Source organism: Cariama cristata, unplaced genomic scaffold (genome assembly GCF_000690535.1).
Source record: "Cariama cristata isolate BGI_N322 unplaced genomic scaffold, ASM69053v1 scaffold21034, whole genome shotgun sequence".
NCBI lineage: Eukaryota > Metazoa > Chordata > Aves > Cariamiformes > Cariamidae > Cariama > Cariama cristata.
The window spans coordinates 17,377-31,899 of record NW_009615004.1 but is presented as its reverse complement, the minus strand read 5'-3'; the positions used below and the strand labels follow the sequence as shown (position 1 = coordinate 31,899).

Genomic DNA, 14,523 nt, shown 5'->3' with positions numbered 1-14,523 from the left:
AATAAAAAATAATATAGAGAGTAAATACATCAGTCCTGCTGAGAATCGGTTGCAAGGGCAGCAGCTGAAGCGTTCATCAGAGAAAATATCCTGTCATTGCTGCTAGCATCTCACAGAGATGCAGTGCCTGGGAAAGATGCTGGCCAGAGAAACAAATTGTCTTCTACACTAATTTGCCATCTATGTCCTGAAAGGTGCTCCCCTGCAAGCCAAAACTGACTCACTAAATGATGCAAACCAGTTCTTGTCCCTGCCCATCTGCTGGCAGCTATATGTAAACCTCCTTAAACAAGAGTGGCTGTACCATGTCAGATATGGGGTTAATTTGCGCCATTTTGCTGTTCTTCAACAGTGACTGTGAGGGTCTAGGGCAAGATAAGAAGGTATGTCTGATAGTCCCCACAGTACTATCCCAACCTGCAGCTATTTTTGGCTCAAGGACCTCCAGTTCCATGTAGGTGCCCTGCGCCCTGCACCTGGCTGCACAAAGACACCAGAGGCACCCGTTAGGGCTCTGGGTCTTGGATGCAATGCCCATTGCCAGAGACCCAGGCAGAGGCTGGTGTTCCCTGGACATGAAGAGACTGTATCTCCCCCATCAGTAGCTGCAGGTCTTACTGCTCGTGTAGCGTGTGCAGTACAAGTACAACCGCATACATGCTTCAGAGGACAATTAGAGAAAATCGATGAGGGATCCAGACTTTTTCAAAAAGAAATATGATCCATAATTGCATTAGATAGAAGTATGTGCTGGGGCACATGCAAAAGCCCAGAGCGAAAACAGTGAGCTAGGAGGGTCCTTCAGGCCCCTGGTCTTCCTTTAGCCCAAAGGCTTGGTGATCCCTCTGTAGAGAGCTACTTGCAAAAGTCAGAAGTATTTCTCAGTCACCTGTGGAATGGCCCTTTCTCCAGGCTTCAAGCACTGCCCTGGGACATCCTTTCTTAAAGTTGTTTCATTTCTACCAAGAATAACTGAACCACATTTTCTTTGACTTGGGGTGAGGAGGAAGCTGGCTGATTTTCAAGTCAAGATGTTGACTTGATTTTGGTAAGAGCAGAAGTCAGCAGCTCAGGCTGGGACACCCTCACCAGTTCAAGTGACCGTCCTCCTGGCTGGGAGGGCACACGCTCCCCCCATTACTGCACACAAAACCCGCACCCAGCCCATGACACACCGCCTCAGTCAAGAGAAGGCTGCTGAGGTGAGGCAGAGATACGCCCAAGCCCCTGCAGAGGCTGCCTGGGCACTCTGTGCCCTGATCGGCTCCTCTCACCTGGGAAGAGGGACCACCACCGCTCCCGAGGGTGCAGGAGGTAGAGGGGCTGCAGGAGCTGCCAGATCACATCCCAAGAGAAACAATGTCACCCAGCTGAACCAACAGCCCATGCCTTCACTTTTATTACAACCAGGAGCTCCCCTTACATTTAAGCCACTTGTGTGCCAAAGGGAAAATTTCCAATATTCTTCAGATAATGGCACCAGCCCCAAAAGTTTTCCATGCAGAAGTCTAAGTCTCGTGCCAGCCGCTTTATGAGCAGGTAGGTGCCACCAAGTCCTGCTGCGCCCATGACAAAGAGCCCTCTATTAATTATCTGCAAGTGCAAAAAGAAACCTCAGCATCATCAGAGGTTTGCTCCTACCCTGTGGCACCAAGCGAAGTCTTCACGCTCACACCCGCCTAGCAATATCCAACCACCAAAGCTCCCCCCCTGCAAATGCACGGTGCTGGTGTGCAAGATGCTCACGAGTATCGTGGCACGGGGAGGATGGGCACCACCACTGACCAACCTTTTTCTGCCATTTCCAGCGCCGAAGTGCCTCATGGTAGCGAATTCTGGTGAAGGTTACCTGGGAGGGTTGCAGGAGCACATCACTACCTGAAAGCCAGCCAGGAGGAGCTCGCAGCAGCTCAGGCAGTGGGGACCGAGGTGCTGGCCTTACCATGGTGTACAATGGGACGATGGTGGAAGGCATGAGAGTGTGGAGGAAGTTGTCTACGTGCTTCCGGAAAATGAACCACGTTGAATTCACATGCTTGCGCATCTGTGACAGAGCAACAATCACCCCTTTGCAGGGCATCTTGGTAGAGTTCCCCTGCATTTTGTTAGCTCTCCCACTGCCTGTCCTGGGAGTCACCACAGGGATCAGAGCCTCTCCAGCCCCAACGGCATTCCCAAGGAGCCCAGCTCTTAGGCTAAAGTCTGCCTGGGCGAGAGCCCAACCAGGGTCTTGCCAGAGACCCTGACTGCTGTGTGCGTCCTAGCAGAGTGCCACTTTGTGCACAGCCCATGGGACCACAGGTCTGCATGTGGCTCACCTACCTCTATGTAGTTGTACATGGCTAAATCTGAGATTGCGTGGTCATCTGGCACCCTCAGCCTGGAGAACTCAGGGAGGCAGGCACCTGGGAGAAGAAAGAAGCAGCTCACATGCAGATCCTCAGCAGGGTATCCAGCTGCCTTCAGCTGCAGAGGAGGGATCCTCCTCTGCTTTCGCTCCTCCCTGGCCACCTCACTCACCAAGGTCATTGTGGAACTGGTCCATTAATTCATCAAAGACCAGACAATCCTCAAAGCCCTGGAAGGAAAATTAGAGGGTAAACATGCAGAAGGAACAACGCATTCACGAGAATTGCTCTCACAGATGCTTAGCTGGTATAGCTGTTCGCACATGCAGGGTCCCACTGACCACAGCTTCAGAGCATGAGTATTACTCCAGGCCACTCTGCCAGGGGTCTTGCAGAGAAAGCCAGGGGGTTGCCTTTCCTGGCAGGTTGGGACTGTCCTGCTGGCTCCCCCTCCCATGCAGTCCCTTCCCTGTCCCATGGGAAGGTCGCACCACTGTCCTGTCCCATCTCCTCCTCAGAGAACAGCCCGGTCCTAGCAAGTAGCGAGGTGCCCGAGGGGAGTTCAACACCTGCCGATGCAGGACATCAGGCTGTGGGACAGGCCAGCCCATGAACTCTATGGAGCTACACTCTAAAACCAGGCATTTCTGGGTGAAAAGAGTGGGGACCCAAATGACACAGCCCAAGGCCAGCCGTGAACTTACTGCATTCATGCCTTGTCCGTAGAAGGGCACAACGGCATGTGCGGAATCTCCCATCAGCACACAGCGGGAAGCAAGGTGGTAGGAAGAGCACTTCACAGATATCATGGCCTGGGCTGGCAGCAAAAAGTAGTTGTGCTTCAGCTCTCGCCTTCAGGCAAAACAACAGACATTTCACTTGTGGGACCACAAGAGACAAGAAGAACAAGTCATGTCACATCCAAGCCAGGGCCGCGGGCACTGTCAGTGTTGGGATGCAAAACCCAAGCCTATTCACTAGGCTGTTTGTGCTGGGAAAAACGTGGAAGCCAGAAAACTTGTTTCATTAACTTTCCCCTATGGGCCAAATATTTTGTTTGCAGGTCTTAAGCTCTGCACACAACTTGACCGTGAGTGTCATCGACATCTCAGTCCTCTTATCGTGAGCAGTGGTGGGTGTTGGTCACTGCAGGAAGGATACACCAGAGGATATCTGAGTTTCTAAGTTTATATGAAGTCCTGTGATATAGTCTCCTTAAGAGGAAAGGAAACTGGCTAATGCAGCTGAGACCCTTCCTATCAACCAAAAAAAGCCCATAATAGATAACTATGTTGCAAAGCAGAAGCCTGAATAGCCTGGGCTGGAGCTCCCACAGGCTGGAGAGGCTTCCCTCTTTCCAGGAAAATGAGGACACGTTGAACAGAGCCCCTGCCATCAGGACATGCTGGAAAGGTTGGTCCCAGTCCCCACTGCCACCAGGGCCCCCAGGCAGAGTGGGATGCTCTGGCCCGTCCTGCTGCCCTTGTACCGTTTGCCCAGCAGCGAGAGGATCCCCACTGCCCAGGGATTAGCATGCCACTGGGAGCTGCCTGCTCCTGCGTTTCCAGCCCTGATACTTGTTTTAGCCATACAATCAAAAAGTGCCAGTCTTTGTTTAGCCAGCACTCTCGGTTTGGGTTTTTTTTTGGTTTTTTTTTTTTTTTTGCCAAGCCCGGCTTGTCTCGGTTTGTTAGCTAAAACCTCAACTCTTGCGCAACCGAACTATCTGAACAGCAGGTTTCAGCGTGCAACCCTTAGCTTCACTCTAGCGGGGTCTCTTTGCTCATACACCCCTAATGTCAAAAAACCATGGCTTATGAACAGCTAATGTGTCTCTTGAGTTCAAAACCTTTAACAGCAATACAAAAGCAGTGGGAGGTGATCTGCTTTTTTCTTCTGCAGTGGGAGAGCCTGGGCTGTGCCTCCAAGTGACAGAGTGGTGCTTCGGTCCAAGTCCATCAGAAACTGCCTTGAGATGGGTCTGCATCCTGCTACAGAGCCTGCCATTCCAGCATGGACACAATGCAGACTTCCATCTGTTTGCTTCCCGCTCCTTCAGACCTACAGGCCATGCGGATCTACCCCAACAGCGTTCACAACCCCTTGGCCCACCAGCTTCAGCAGAGTCTCCATCGCCAGGACCTGGTGGTGGGTGGGGATGTGTTCCCTGGATTCGTGGCACAGTGTTGATGAGCTAGAAGGACAGACGGGAACACTTACTCTCCGATGAGGGGGATGGCATCTGGGAAGTAGGTCTGGAAAAAACCCAGCACTTGCTCGCCTGTTGTGAGCTTCTCAAATTCCTCAAAGGGCATGAAGAGTGTGCAGGTGAAGGACTTGTCCTGCCAGCCGGGGAGGAAGGTCAGAAAGAAACCCAGACCCCAGAGAGAGTATCTGGCACCTGAAGCAGCAGCTCAGTGCCCAGCCTGGCAATTGCAGCGACCTGCCTGAGCAGCGGGGACAAGCACCCAGCCACCCTGTTTCCCATGGAGGGCTTGCACATGCTGGGAGCAGACAAAGGGGAAGCAGAAATGGGCAGCGTGCGATCTGCCGGCATGGGCCTGGCATGCTGCCCTGGTATGCCCATGTCTAGTTTATAACATCCAGCTGCAGAGAGCTTGTTTTCAGGGAGTTCGGGTAGGCTTGGATGCGTGGGCAGAGAGAGGTGGCACAGGTACCTGCTTAGCGTTGTGAGGCAGGGCTGGCTCTGGGGGTCCCGTCCTGCACCCCACCCAGGCTGTAGGAGACCTGGCACAGGCTGGATGTCCATCCTGGAACCTTGTTGGCCCTCCCAGCCCCTGCCACGTGCCTACCACCACAGCCAGTTCATCCTCACAAGCTCCATCCCATGCCCCAAGGGATTATTACCATGTTGGGCAGTGCAATCATCATGAAGGTGTTTCTTGGCCAGATATGGAGATAGTTTGGTTCCATGGCAAACTGAAAGAGAAGGAAAATTGCCTTGTGTCCCTGCCCTGCCCTGCTGAGCTTCCCCAGCCCAGCCCCTGGTTCCCCTCCACACCAGCACACCAGTTTCCATCCTTTGTACCATGAGAAGACACAATTGACCCCAGGGCCCCTTTCTGATACCTGCTGCTTCAGGGAGACACAGAGGAAGGGCAAGAGGGAAGGGTAGGAAAATTGACAAAAATCTGCTAGTTTGCAATCACAGATGTCCTCACAGACACGTTCTTGTATCCCTAGGACCTCTCAGAGCTAGGGTTAACCCCACCACTCCAGGGCAGGCTCTCTAGGATTTTTGCACCCAGGTACCAAGACATTGGCCCGACCACTGGAAGAGATGCCTCTGCCTTCTCCTAGGAAAGTTTTAATCCCTTGGCTGAGCCCCAGGTGAGAAATTAGTTTCTCTAGAGCTGCTATAGCAGAGCCACCATGAGAGGGGAGCCCCGTGTCCCACCTGCAAAGGTGGTAGTAGCCCCTGGGACAGGCTCACTTACGTCTCCATCCTTGGGAGGGATGGTCAGCTCCATATAGCCGTGAGGAATGTACTCGTGACTGTAGTTAAAGCGCGTTTGCCTCATGAACTGCTTTCTGACTGTTGAGAAAGCTCCATCGCATCCCACAATGAGATCATAGGTGACTTCCAAAGGCCACTGGTCAGATCTGAAAGCAAGAGAGTCCCTTGGATCAATCCTGCTGTAACTCCAGACCAACTCAGCACCACTGTGCACATTGGATCTGCCTTTTGCAAAATACGAGGTCATCTGCAGTGTTATTAATCTTCTAGGGTGAGGGAAGATTGGCTTTCACTGACTGGGAAGCTCAGTGTTAGGATAAATAATTATCCTATAGGTTATCAGAAGCATAACTCTGCCAGATGTACCCAAGAATGCAACAGGCACTGTTGGGATAATGCTGCTATTTTGTAGAGCCTGCATCCCTAGGTGGACAGGGTGCATGACCAGAACTTAACACAACTATGAAACAAGGTCGTTAGCTGCCCCCTGCCCCGATGAGCAATCTGTCCCTGAAAACCAGCACTACTGGCACGTTTATTCCCTGCACAGGTCAGCAAGCGGTATGCCTAGCCTACTGCCAGGCTGCTAGGGGGTTAGCAAGTTGCTTAAATTTTTTTCAGTCTCCCCAGGAATGCTGCTTTGATGCCTCTCCTTTCCATAGCTGACACTGAGCTTTGCCCGCTCAGTAATAACACACTAGTTTCAAACTGAGATTGCTCAATTGTTTGATGTTTTATGAATGATTAAGCAAAAACTGACCGAACACAGAACTTGATCTCAGGTTTGCACAGAGGTTACCTTTTTATCGTTAACTTCCCCAACTCTGCGTTGCACCCCAGGATCTTGTGTCCAAAGTACAGTTTAGTGTTGGAGTACTTCTCAGCAGCTGTGAAAAGAAAAGACAACTAAATGTAGAGGCTTGTACTGTGACCCCAAAGATATTTCCAAGGGATCCCTAAATTATAGAGACTTTTGCCATTACAGCAAATAAGATTGCTGTGTTGAGTGATGGTCAGCGGGCAGGGCACACTAGGACTGTGTTTGGTCAACTCTGGTGAAAACTATTTAAAAAGTGCAAGGAATGCTGCAAAGATTGCTTTCTTCTCCACAATGACATGAGTCATTGACCTGTTTCCACCATCACTACATTGTATTTCAGGATGGGATGAGGTGCCTGCAGTCAACTGGAAATTTGGGGAAATTTGGCCTGGCCTGATTACACACTTTGCCACAGTGCTCTGATTTCTATTTGTCTCTGTACAATCAGGGGTTGTGGAAAATGCCAGGAGCTGTGGAAAGGCTGAGGAGGTATCTCCTGCTTTGGCTGGTGAAGTTCTGACATCAGTGCCAGGAGCAGGGGAGCAGAGGCAGATCCTACTTGAGGGTGAACGCAGGAGAGCTGCACGCACCAAAAGGCCTCAGTGGAACTTGTTTGAATATCCTTTTGCGTCAGACAAGCAGCAGGGAAACAGCACAGATTTTCTTCTTAAAAACTCAGCTAGTTCACGTTTGCCCTTTCTGAGAACCAGGTTATGCGGAACTCATGGATAAAAGCAGCCTGGGGCCCAAAGTCTGCTGTTCATGGGGCAAACCCTAAATTCTCAGTGAAGAGGGTGTAAAGTTGTTTGCAAACAGACCTGGCAGCCTACCTGTTAGCAGCTCTCTGTTTAAGTTTGCTCTGTCCACAGAGAGAATGTACTGCAAGGCAAACAAACACGGGGTTCAGGAGGCGTTGCTGAAGGATGCTCTGCATGACCAGACAAGAAACAGCACCCTCTCCAAACAGCCCTCCCAAAACCGGGGGGCTCACGCAATCCCCTTCCTGCTCACAGCATCCTTTCTAAGAGTGTGAGCCCCAGGCTGTCCATCACACAGAGCTACAAACACCATCAAAGACCCCTCATGCTCTTCAAAACATCTCTGCAGTGGCAGCACAAGACCAGTACCTGGTTCTTCTTCCCATAGGGGATAGAGTACTTCTTCCCTGAAGGCGTGTGTATCCTCCTTGCCCGCATAGGAATGCCTTTGGACACAATCTGAAACAGAAGGAAACACGACCCAGCCTTCTGGCCAAAACTGAGTTGTTGAGGGGAGGGCACAAGTTACCAAGCGCCATCCCCACCATGCACCACACTCCAGGCAGAATGGGATGCTCTCTACTCGTACATTTTTGTGTGGTTATCCAGGTTACTGGGGAAAATTTTACAGGGCTCTAAATGCCAAGTCACTACATGTTACTGAGATTACTCACACGCTCATTCTCATAAAAATCAGGGGAAAATTATTTTTGGATAGAAGGGATACAAAAAGTCCCAGGGTGCTGGACTGGGCAGGGGATGACAGTGAAATTACATCCTGATGCTGGGATGTGAGCTGTTGAAGCCTGGGCTCTTCTGCAGGGAGTCAGGGGCCAGGACATCCCGCCACTGCCAACAGCTGGATGTTAAACAGTAGGGAGCACCCTGCAGAGGAGTGCTGGGCTCTGAGCAAAGTGCTGTGGAGAAGTCGGTGGCACAGATTTCAAGGGTCAGCCTAAAGCTCAAGGTTTTGTGGGAAAATATAAACCTAAGCTTGTCAGTGGGGAAACCAGCTCCTTTATCACATCCTGCTGGTACTACAGCTCTTTTGGGAGTCCATCTACTCCTGCCCCATTTTCCCTCACCCTCCAAGAGGGAGGAGAGCACGGCAGGGAGGTCAACACTGGAAGGTGTTGTCTGAGCGTTGGTCTCTGGGGAAGCATCCTCTATCACGAGCAGAGCCCAGCTGCCAGGGCTTGGGTGCTGCCACGAGGCTGGGGGAGATCCCCATTGGCAGCTGTGCCATGAAGCAGCAGAGAGCCAGGCTGCGAGCGTGCAGCGGGAGAGGTCTACCTCCACCTTTGTGAAAGCAGAGCTACCTCTGCAGTGGCCCCTGCATGCTTGGGGAGCAGGAGAGAGCCCATCCATCACCAGCTGAAGTCAACAGCACTTTAACCACAGAGACCCCACCACTGACTGACAGAAGCTGCCAGGGTACCTGCTCTTCCATCCCCACGGCTTGGAGGGCTTGGCGTCCTCTGTGGGACAAGGCCAAGTTAATGCTTCTGCCACGGGTAAAGCCGGCCACACGGATATCTGCATGGAAAGAGCAGTTGGTTATGGAGACACTGATACCACAGCCTGGTGCACGCAGCATCTCCTGAAATCCCTGGAGCGACGGCAGGTGAGGCAGTGGGGAGTCCCCATCCCCCCACTCTGTGTGCAGAGAGGGCAGGCATCAAAAGACACGTTCAGCTGTTGGAAGGCAGCTGAGAAGCTTTGAGGGTCACTTCGTATCATCTCTAGCCTGGAAGAAGCAGCTGCAGCCAAGTGCTGCGAAGGGAACACCAGACCCTGGTGGCTCCCCATAGTGCCAGAGGGTACATTGTCACTAAGCCGTTTCCCCTCTAAGTGGAGAGAGACGAGCGATGAATGCTTGGCAGCTTCTGCTGAGACCCACAGACTGATGCTTTTTGGGACACTGGCAGATCTCTTTCTCCATCATTGTTCAGATGGCACTGGCCTGATCCTTCTCTGAATGGCCTCACTCAGGCTTCCTGGGTTGTCCGGCCAGCACATGTGGCAAAAGCCTCATGCTAATAGCTTTCAGGGCTGCATATCAGGATGAGCAATGGGCCAAAACCTGGAGTAGAATGGTAAAATCCATCCAACTCAGAAGATAGGTGAGAGCAACCAGAGGCTTTCTGAACCTGTGAAACTTTTAGCATATACAACATCCAGCAAAGAGTTTAACAGTTAAACTACGGTGAAAAACTGTTTGCTTTTGCTCTGAACCTGCAGGCTGCTGGCATCTCTTGGGGCTGGCTGCTGTGATCCCTCGTTTCTGTGGCAGGGACCCAGAGCTATGCGCAGGACTTGGGATGGGTGCAGCTGGGAGCTGTGCAGCAGAACTGCCCGTCCCGATGTCAGCCCAAGCAGGAACAGTTACCACGGAGACCACGTGTCAGATGGGACTTCTTCTCCTTTGCCTTCACTGCACGTTCAAGTTGAGTTTCACCTTCCATGGTGGAATTCTCATCCGCTGGTTGGCTTGCCATCTCTGCCCAGATTCTATTTGTCTGTCAGCTGATAGACGTTGAAGGTAAATGATTTCTGTGCCTTTCAGCCAGCACCTGGGCTCCAAATCATCATTTCTCTGTTGAGGTGCCCTGTTGAGCTGGAGGCTTCCTGAAAGCATTCCATCTCTCCTTCTGCCCCTCTTGCCACCAGCCCTGCTCACCACTGATGGCAGTGGTTATGAGTCAAGTCGATGCTTTTAACCCTAACAGAGATGCTACAGCATTTACAGCAGCCATTGCTTCCAAACTTCTGACCTAGCTTGGTTCAACAGCACCATGCTACAATTCTTCATGCAGAGATCAACTTTCAAAGGTGAGGATTTCAATCAATATTTAAGCCACAAACATAAAAAAGGGCATAATTTTAGTAGCTGGAGGGTGGGTTCCCTCCACACAAAACAACGTATTTCAAAGAAATGCTTCTTCACACCACAGGAGCTAAAGGGAACAGTGAAAAGAATATGCCCAAAGTGCCACACTTTCAGATTTCATTTTCTTTCTGCAGTTTCAGTGAGCTCACACAGTTCCTCTTTTGCTGCTTCGAGAATTGTTACCAGTAAAGGGACAGAAACGTATTAATAAAGCAGTAATGCTCAGGCTGAACTTACCTTCTCTGGCTTCATAAACATCAACATGGAAACCTCGTCTAGCAAAGAAACAGGCATTTAATGCACCCACCTACAAGAGAAGGATCAGGAATGGTGGATGAAATGTTTCACTAGTAGCTGTATCACAGATCACTACTGAGATGCATCAAGGGAAAGCAGCAGTCAGGGAACGCAGCTCAGCGGATACAGGAGGACTCTTTCATCAAGAGCTTTAGAGGACTTCTTCCTGGAGAAAAGTCCTCTGCCCCCCCTGATATGCCTGCGGAACCTCCAAGACAAAAGTCACCCATCAAAACTCATCGTATAAAGTCATGCCAAGTTCGGGGCTTGTTTACATGCAGTGATTAATTGCAGCGGGGCTAACCCCTTCAGCCGGAGACGACAGGAGCTGGTACAGGCAAGCTCCCTGCTCCTCTCCAGACTGTATTTATCTTTCTCGATAGAATTCAGGGTGCTGCAGCGTTCCTTTGGGAATACAGTGAGGGAAGGTAGACCTGGGCAAAAGCAAGATGTTACCTTAAAAAGGGCAGCACACATATGTCCTGCTCAGTATTTAAATGGATGGCTGTCTTTTACTTGTTTAATTTTGATCATTAATTGCTGTCAGAACTACAGACTCTTGTGTCATCACTCTATTCCAGCAGCACAGGGACCAAGAAGCTAACGGCCAAAAAGTCAAAAGAGAGATTCAGGTGCTGCAATGCTCCATGCTGTCCTTTAGAGTCAGACCACTCTGCAAGGAGCAAGGAGGAAAACCATTCCAAACAAAAGTGAGCAGAGGAAGACATTTCCTCTTAGCCTAGTGTTTACCAAGTCTCAGTCCTCACAAAGTATTTCATGTTAGTGACTTGGTTAAAGCCAGAAACAGCCAAGGAACAGGAGGATCTGGCCGCTCAAACAAGGACTGTTATTTAGTGTACGTGGGCACCATTGCTCCACCTCCCAAACCCCTTCCTCTGAGAAAAGGGCTCTCGGCGGCAGGATTTATTTGCACATACCGTTCAAGGCAAGTTCCAACCACGACGCACATTGTGTCTCTGGGATATCTCAGCAGCAAAGCTTTCACTCAAGCGAAAGAGCCCTTCTCCTCTTAAAAAGTCCTAGCTGCTCAAATGAGCCTCACTGCCTCCCACAGTGGGAACTCAACCAACTCCTCTATAACATCCCATCATCTGAAGAAGGGATGATTTTAAGAAAAACATTCACTCCACATCCAAGCAATGCTCTTACAGCTCCAAATCCATAGCAAACAGCTAAATTGCATTTCCTACCAGACCACCACCGACAATGGCGACTTTTTTCTCCCGTGGGTCACCAGGATCCATTGCTGGGGCAGCCCCTGGGTCGCTGATTCTTGTGGCTACATCCCCGCTCCCTGTCCTGCTGCGCTGCCCTCGCCAGCGGGGAGGGGAAGGGGAAGGACATGGGTGGCTGAGTCACGTCTAGGTTCTTCTCCCCTGGTTCATATTAAAGTTTAACTCCCAGCCCAGAGACTGTCGGTGAATCAGCCTGGCTGTGTGGCTAGACACACTGAGTCTTAGGTGAAGAGATGTGAATGTGGCATTATTCAGCCAGGCCTTATTGAAAGGCCTCTTTTGAAAATTGTACAGCAAGTCTGCAGTTTTCAAGGACCTCCTAATTAAATGCACACAAAGCAGGAGGAAAACTTGCATCTGCCAGGTTTTTGCTAGTGCTTTGCTGGGCTGCAACTGCAGAGGAACCGGTGGGATGATGCGGAGTAACTCCTGGAGCCTCTCCTGAGCGTGGGATGTGAGCCACACTGCTTGTCCAGGGACCTGATCCCATCTGTGAGGACATCTTTCACCCAAGGAAGCTGTGTGTGGCTTGAGCGTTTCGGGGTGTCATGCTGAGCAGAGGGTCCATGCCTAATCTGCAGAAGCTTTCCAGGACTTGGATGAGGCTGTGAGGAGACTCTTCTGTGTGCACCATTTCACATGTCCATCCTTGGGAGGAAATGCTCTGCTGAGCCAATGCTGCACACAGTAAGCTTTTAAAAGGGAGGAGCCAGTTACAGCCTACACACAATAATTAAACGGCAGACAGTGAAAATGCGTACATTAACATACACTAACTACCATTTATTGCTAAACCTGCAATGCACAGCCCAAACCAACAGATTTGTCTCAAAGAAGCGAGACCAAATCCTTGCGCAAGCACAGTGCCATTCTCCATTGCATGTCCTGGTTCCTGGTGCAGCAAGGGCCACCTGCTCCCAAGAGGATGGGGAGCAAGTGCCATGCCATGGTCCCAACCTGTGGTACGATGCAAGGAGAGGATACGCAAGACAGGGTCAACAGGAGCCATAAGCAGCCCTAGGCCCAAGCTTAAATGGGACTGCTGGCCTTGGGAAGGGTGGGGGTCTCAAATGGGGCTGGATGGGGTTGTTAAATGCTATTAGTGCCCATGGGCCCTGGCACTGCGTACGAACGAGTTGCCACTGAAGACCTTCCAGTGGGTTTCTCTGATCTTCGTAGTAGTGAATTGATCCACACTGATTGACTCACACACCCAGCAAAGAAAACAGAGCAGAGAGGCCAAAGAGCAAGGTAAGTTTTACATAGTAAATAAATTATCCATTGTTTTCAGAGCACAGGCAGCACACCATTAGCTTCCAGCAGTGATAGTTGTTATTTGGAAATACCACTCACAGCACCCTTTGCCTACTTATCCATTAGGCTTTACAGATTACTCCCCAACCCTGGCTTACCAATTTGATAGCAGCACTTTAAAGTACACCAATTAATTCATGGACTCCTGTGGATAACACAGCATACGGTCATGTAACTAAAGCTGGTCTCCTAATACTGCTTTCTGTACAAGGACCCTCAGCCATGGTCCGTGTACCAGCTCCGGAGGCAGGAGGCATGGAGATGCGGGGAGGCACCCGGCCCGTTGGTGAGTAGCGCTGTGTGGTGCAGTAAAAGGGGCACAGTATGGAAGTTTTTTTCTTCCAAGATCATAGAACGGTTTGGTTGGAAGGGACCTTAAATATCACCCAGTTCCAACCTCCCTGCCATGGGCTGGGACAGCTTCCACTAGACCGGGTTGCTGGTCTAGATCCAAGATGATACACCTTCTTGCTGCCAAACCTATCTCCTTAGCTACTGACAATAGTTCTTGGCAAACCAGACTGAACTTTACCTATCAGGGACTATCTATGCCCCATGCAATCTCTTTTCTTTTGGGTAACCATTCCAAACAAAATTTGGGTCCCTGAGTTATATTAATCAGATTCGCTCCCAAACTGCGTCAGGCAAAACCCACGTAAAGATGTTCCCCACTTTAAAAACAGGAGAAGGTGGGAAGACATTGAGAAAGTGCTACTAATTCATTGTTTATCTTTCTGTATTAAACACAGCCAGGCTGCTGAGGGCATGAAACAGTATTGCTTGATTAAAACTCCGAGAGAACCTTCCAAGGAGTCCTAAATGAAAAAAAGAACAGGACAGCATGGGCTCAGATTAAAGCCTGCCCTCTGAAAATTAGTGGGAAAAGTAAAGAAGGGAAAAGTGTTTGATTTATGTTGCTGAAGAAAAAGACATGCCAATATCCAAGGAAGAATCTCGAGATTTTATTTTTTTTTTTAATCAAGCCTAAACTCTGATTATATGACAGAAAGGTTGAGAAATAATGAAACAGATATACACAATTCCAGGCTGCTTGAATCACCTTCCAATACCTCTTTGAGAAGAAAACCTTGGGTAGCTTTGTAAACATAAGATTTGGGAGAGACTGAGAGTCAGAACCCGCCTGGGGCTGAAAACATGGACTGCAGTGGCTGGGGGTAGGCATTGCACTTCTACATTCAAACTCGATGACTGCAGGAGCAGATTTCTTTCTGTTCTTCTCCACTGAGAATTATTTATCCAAACAGTGCGTAAAGCCAGCTCACACAGGGAGGGCAGAATGCTGGTCTTCAGGAAAATCCAATGCCAGGATCTTTCTCTGCTATGCAGGTAACTTGCATTTGG

General features: G+C 50.2%; 1 protein-coding gene across 1 annotated transcript; it reads right to left on the bottom strand.

The window, feature by feature from the left end:
* Positions 1–1,425: 1,425 nt before the first annotated feature.
* On the bottom strand, positions 1,426–11,856 carry KMO (kynurenine 3-monooxygenase (kynurenine 3-hydroxylase)). Its single transcript, XM_009699656.1, has 15 exons — positions 11,803–11,856; positions 10,532–10,601; positions 8,843–8,940; positions 7,774–7,863; positions 7,477–7,525; positions 6,626–6,713; positions 5,807–5,972; positions 5,217–5,288; positions 4,569–4,690; positions 3,053–3,200; positions 2,521–2,578; positions 2,323–2,405; positions 1,943–2,044; positions 1,790–1,849; positions 1,426–1,593 (listed from the first exon to the last, which is right to left on the bottom strand). The coding sequence occupies exons 1-15, from the start codon at positions 11,854–11,856 to the stop codon at positions 1,426–1,428; spliced, it is 1,428 nt and encodes a 475-aa protein (XP_009697958.1).
* Positions 11,857–14,523: the final 2,667 nt, after the last annotated feature.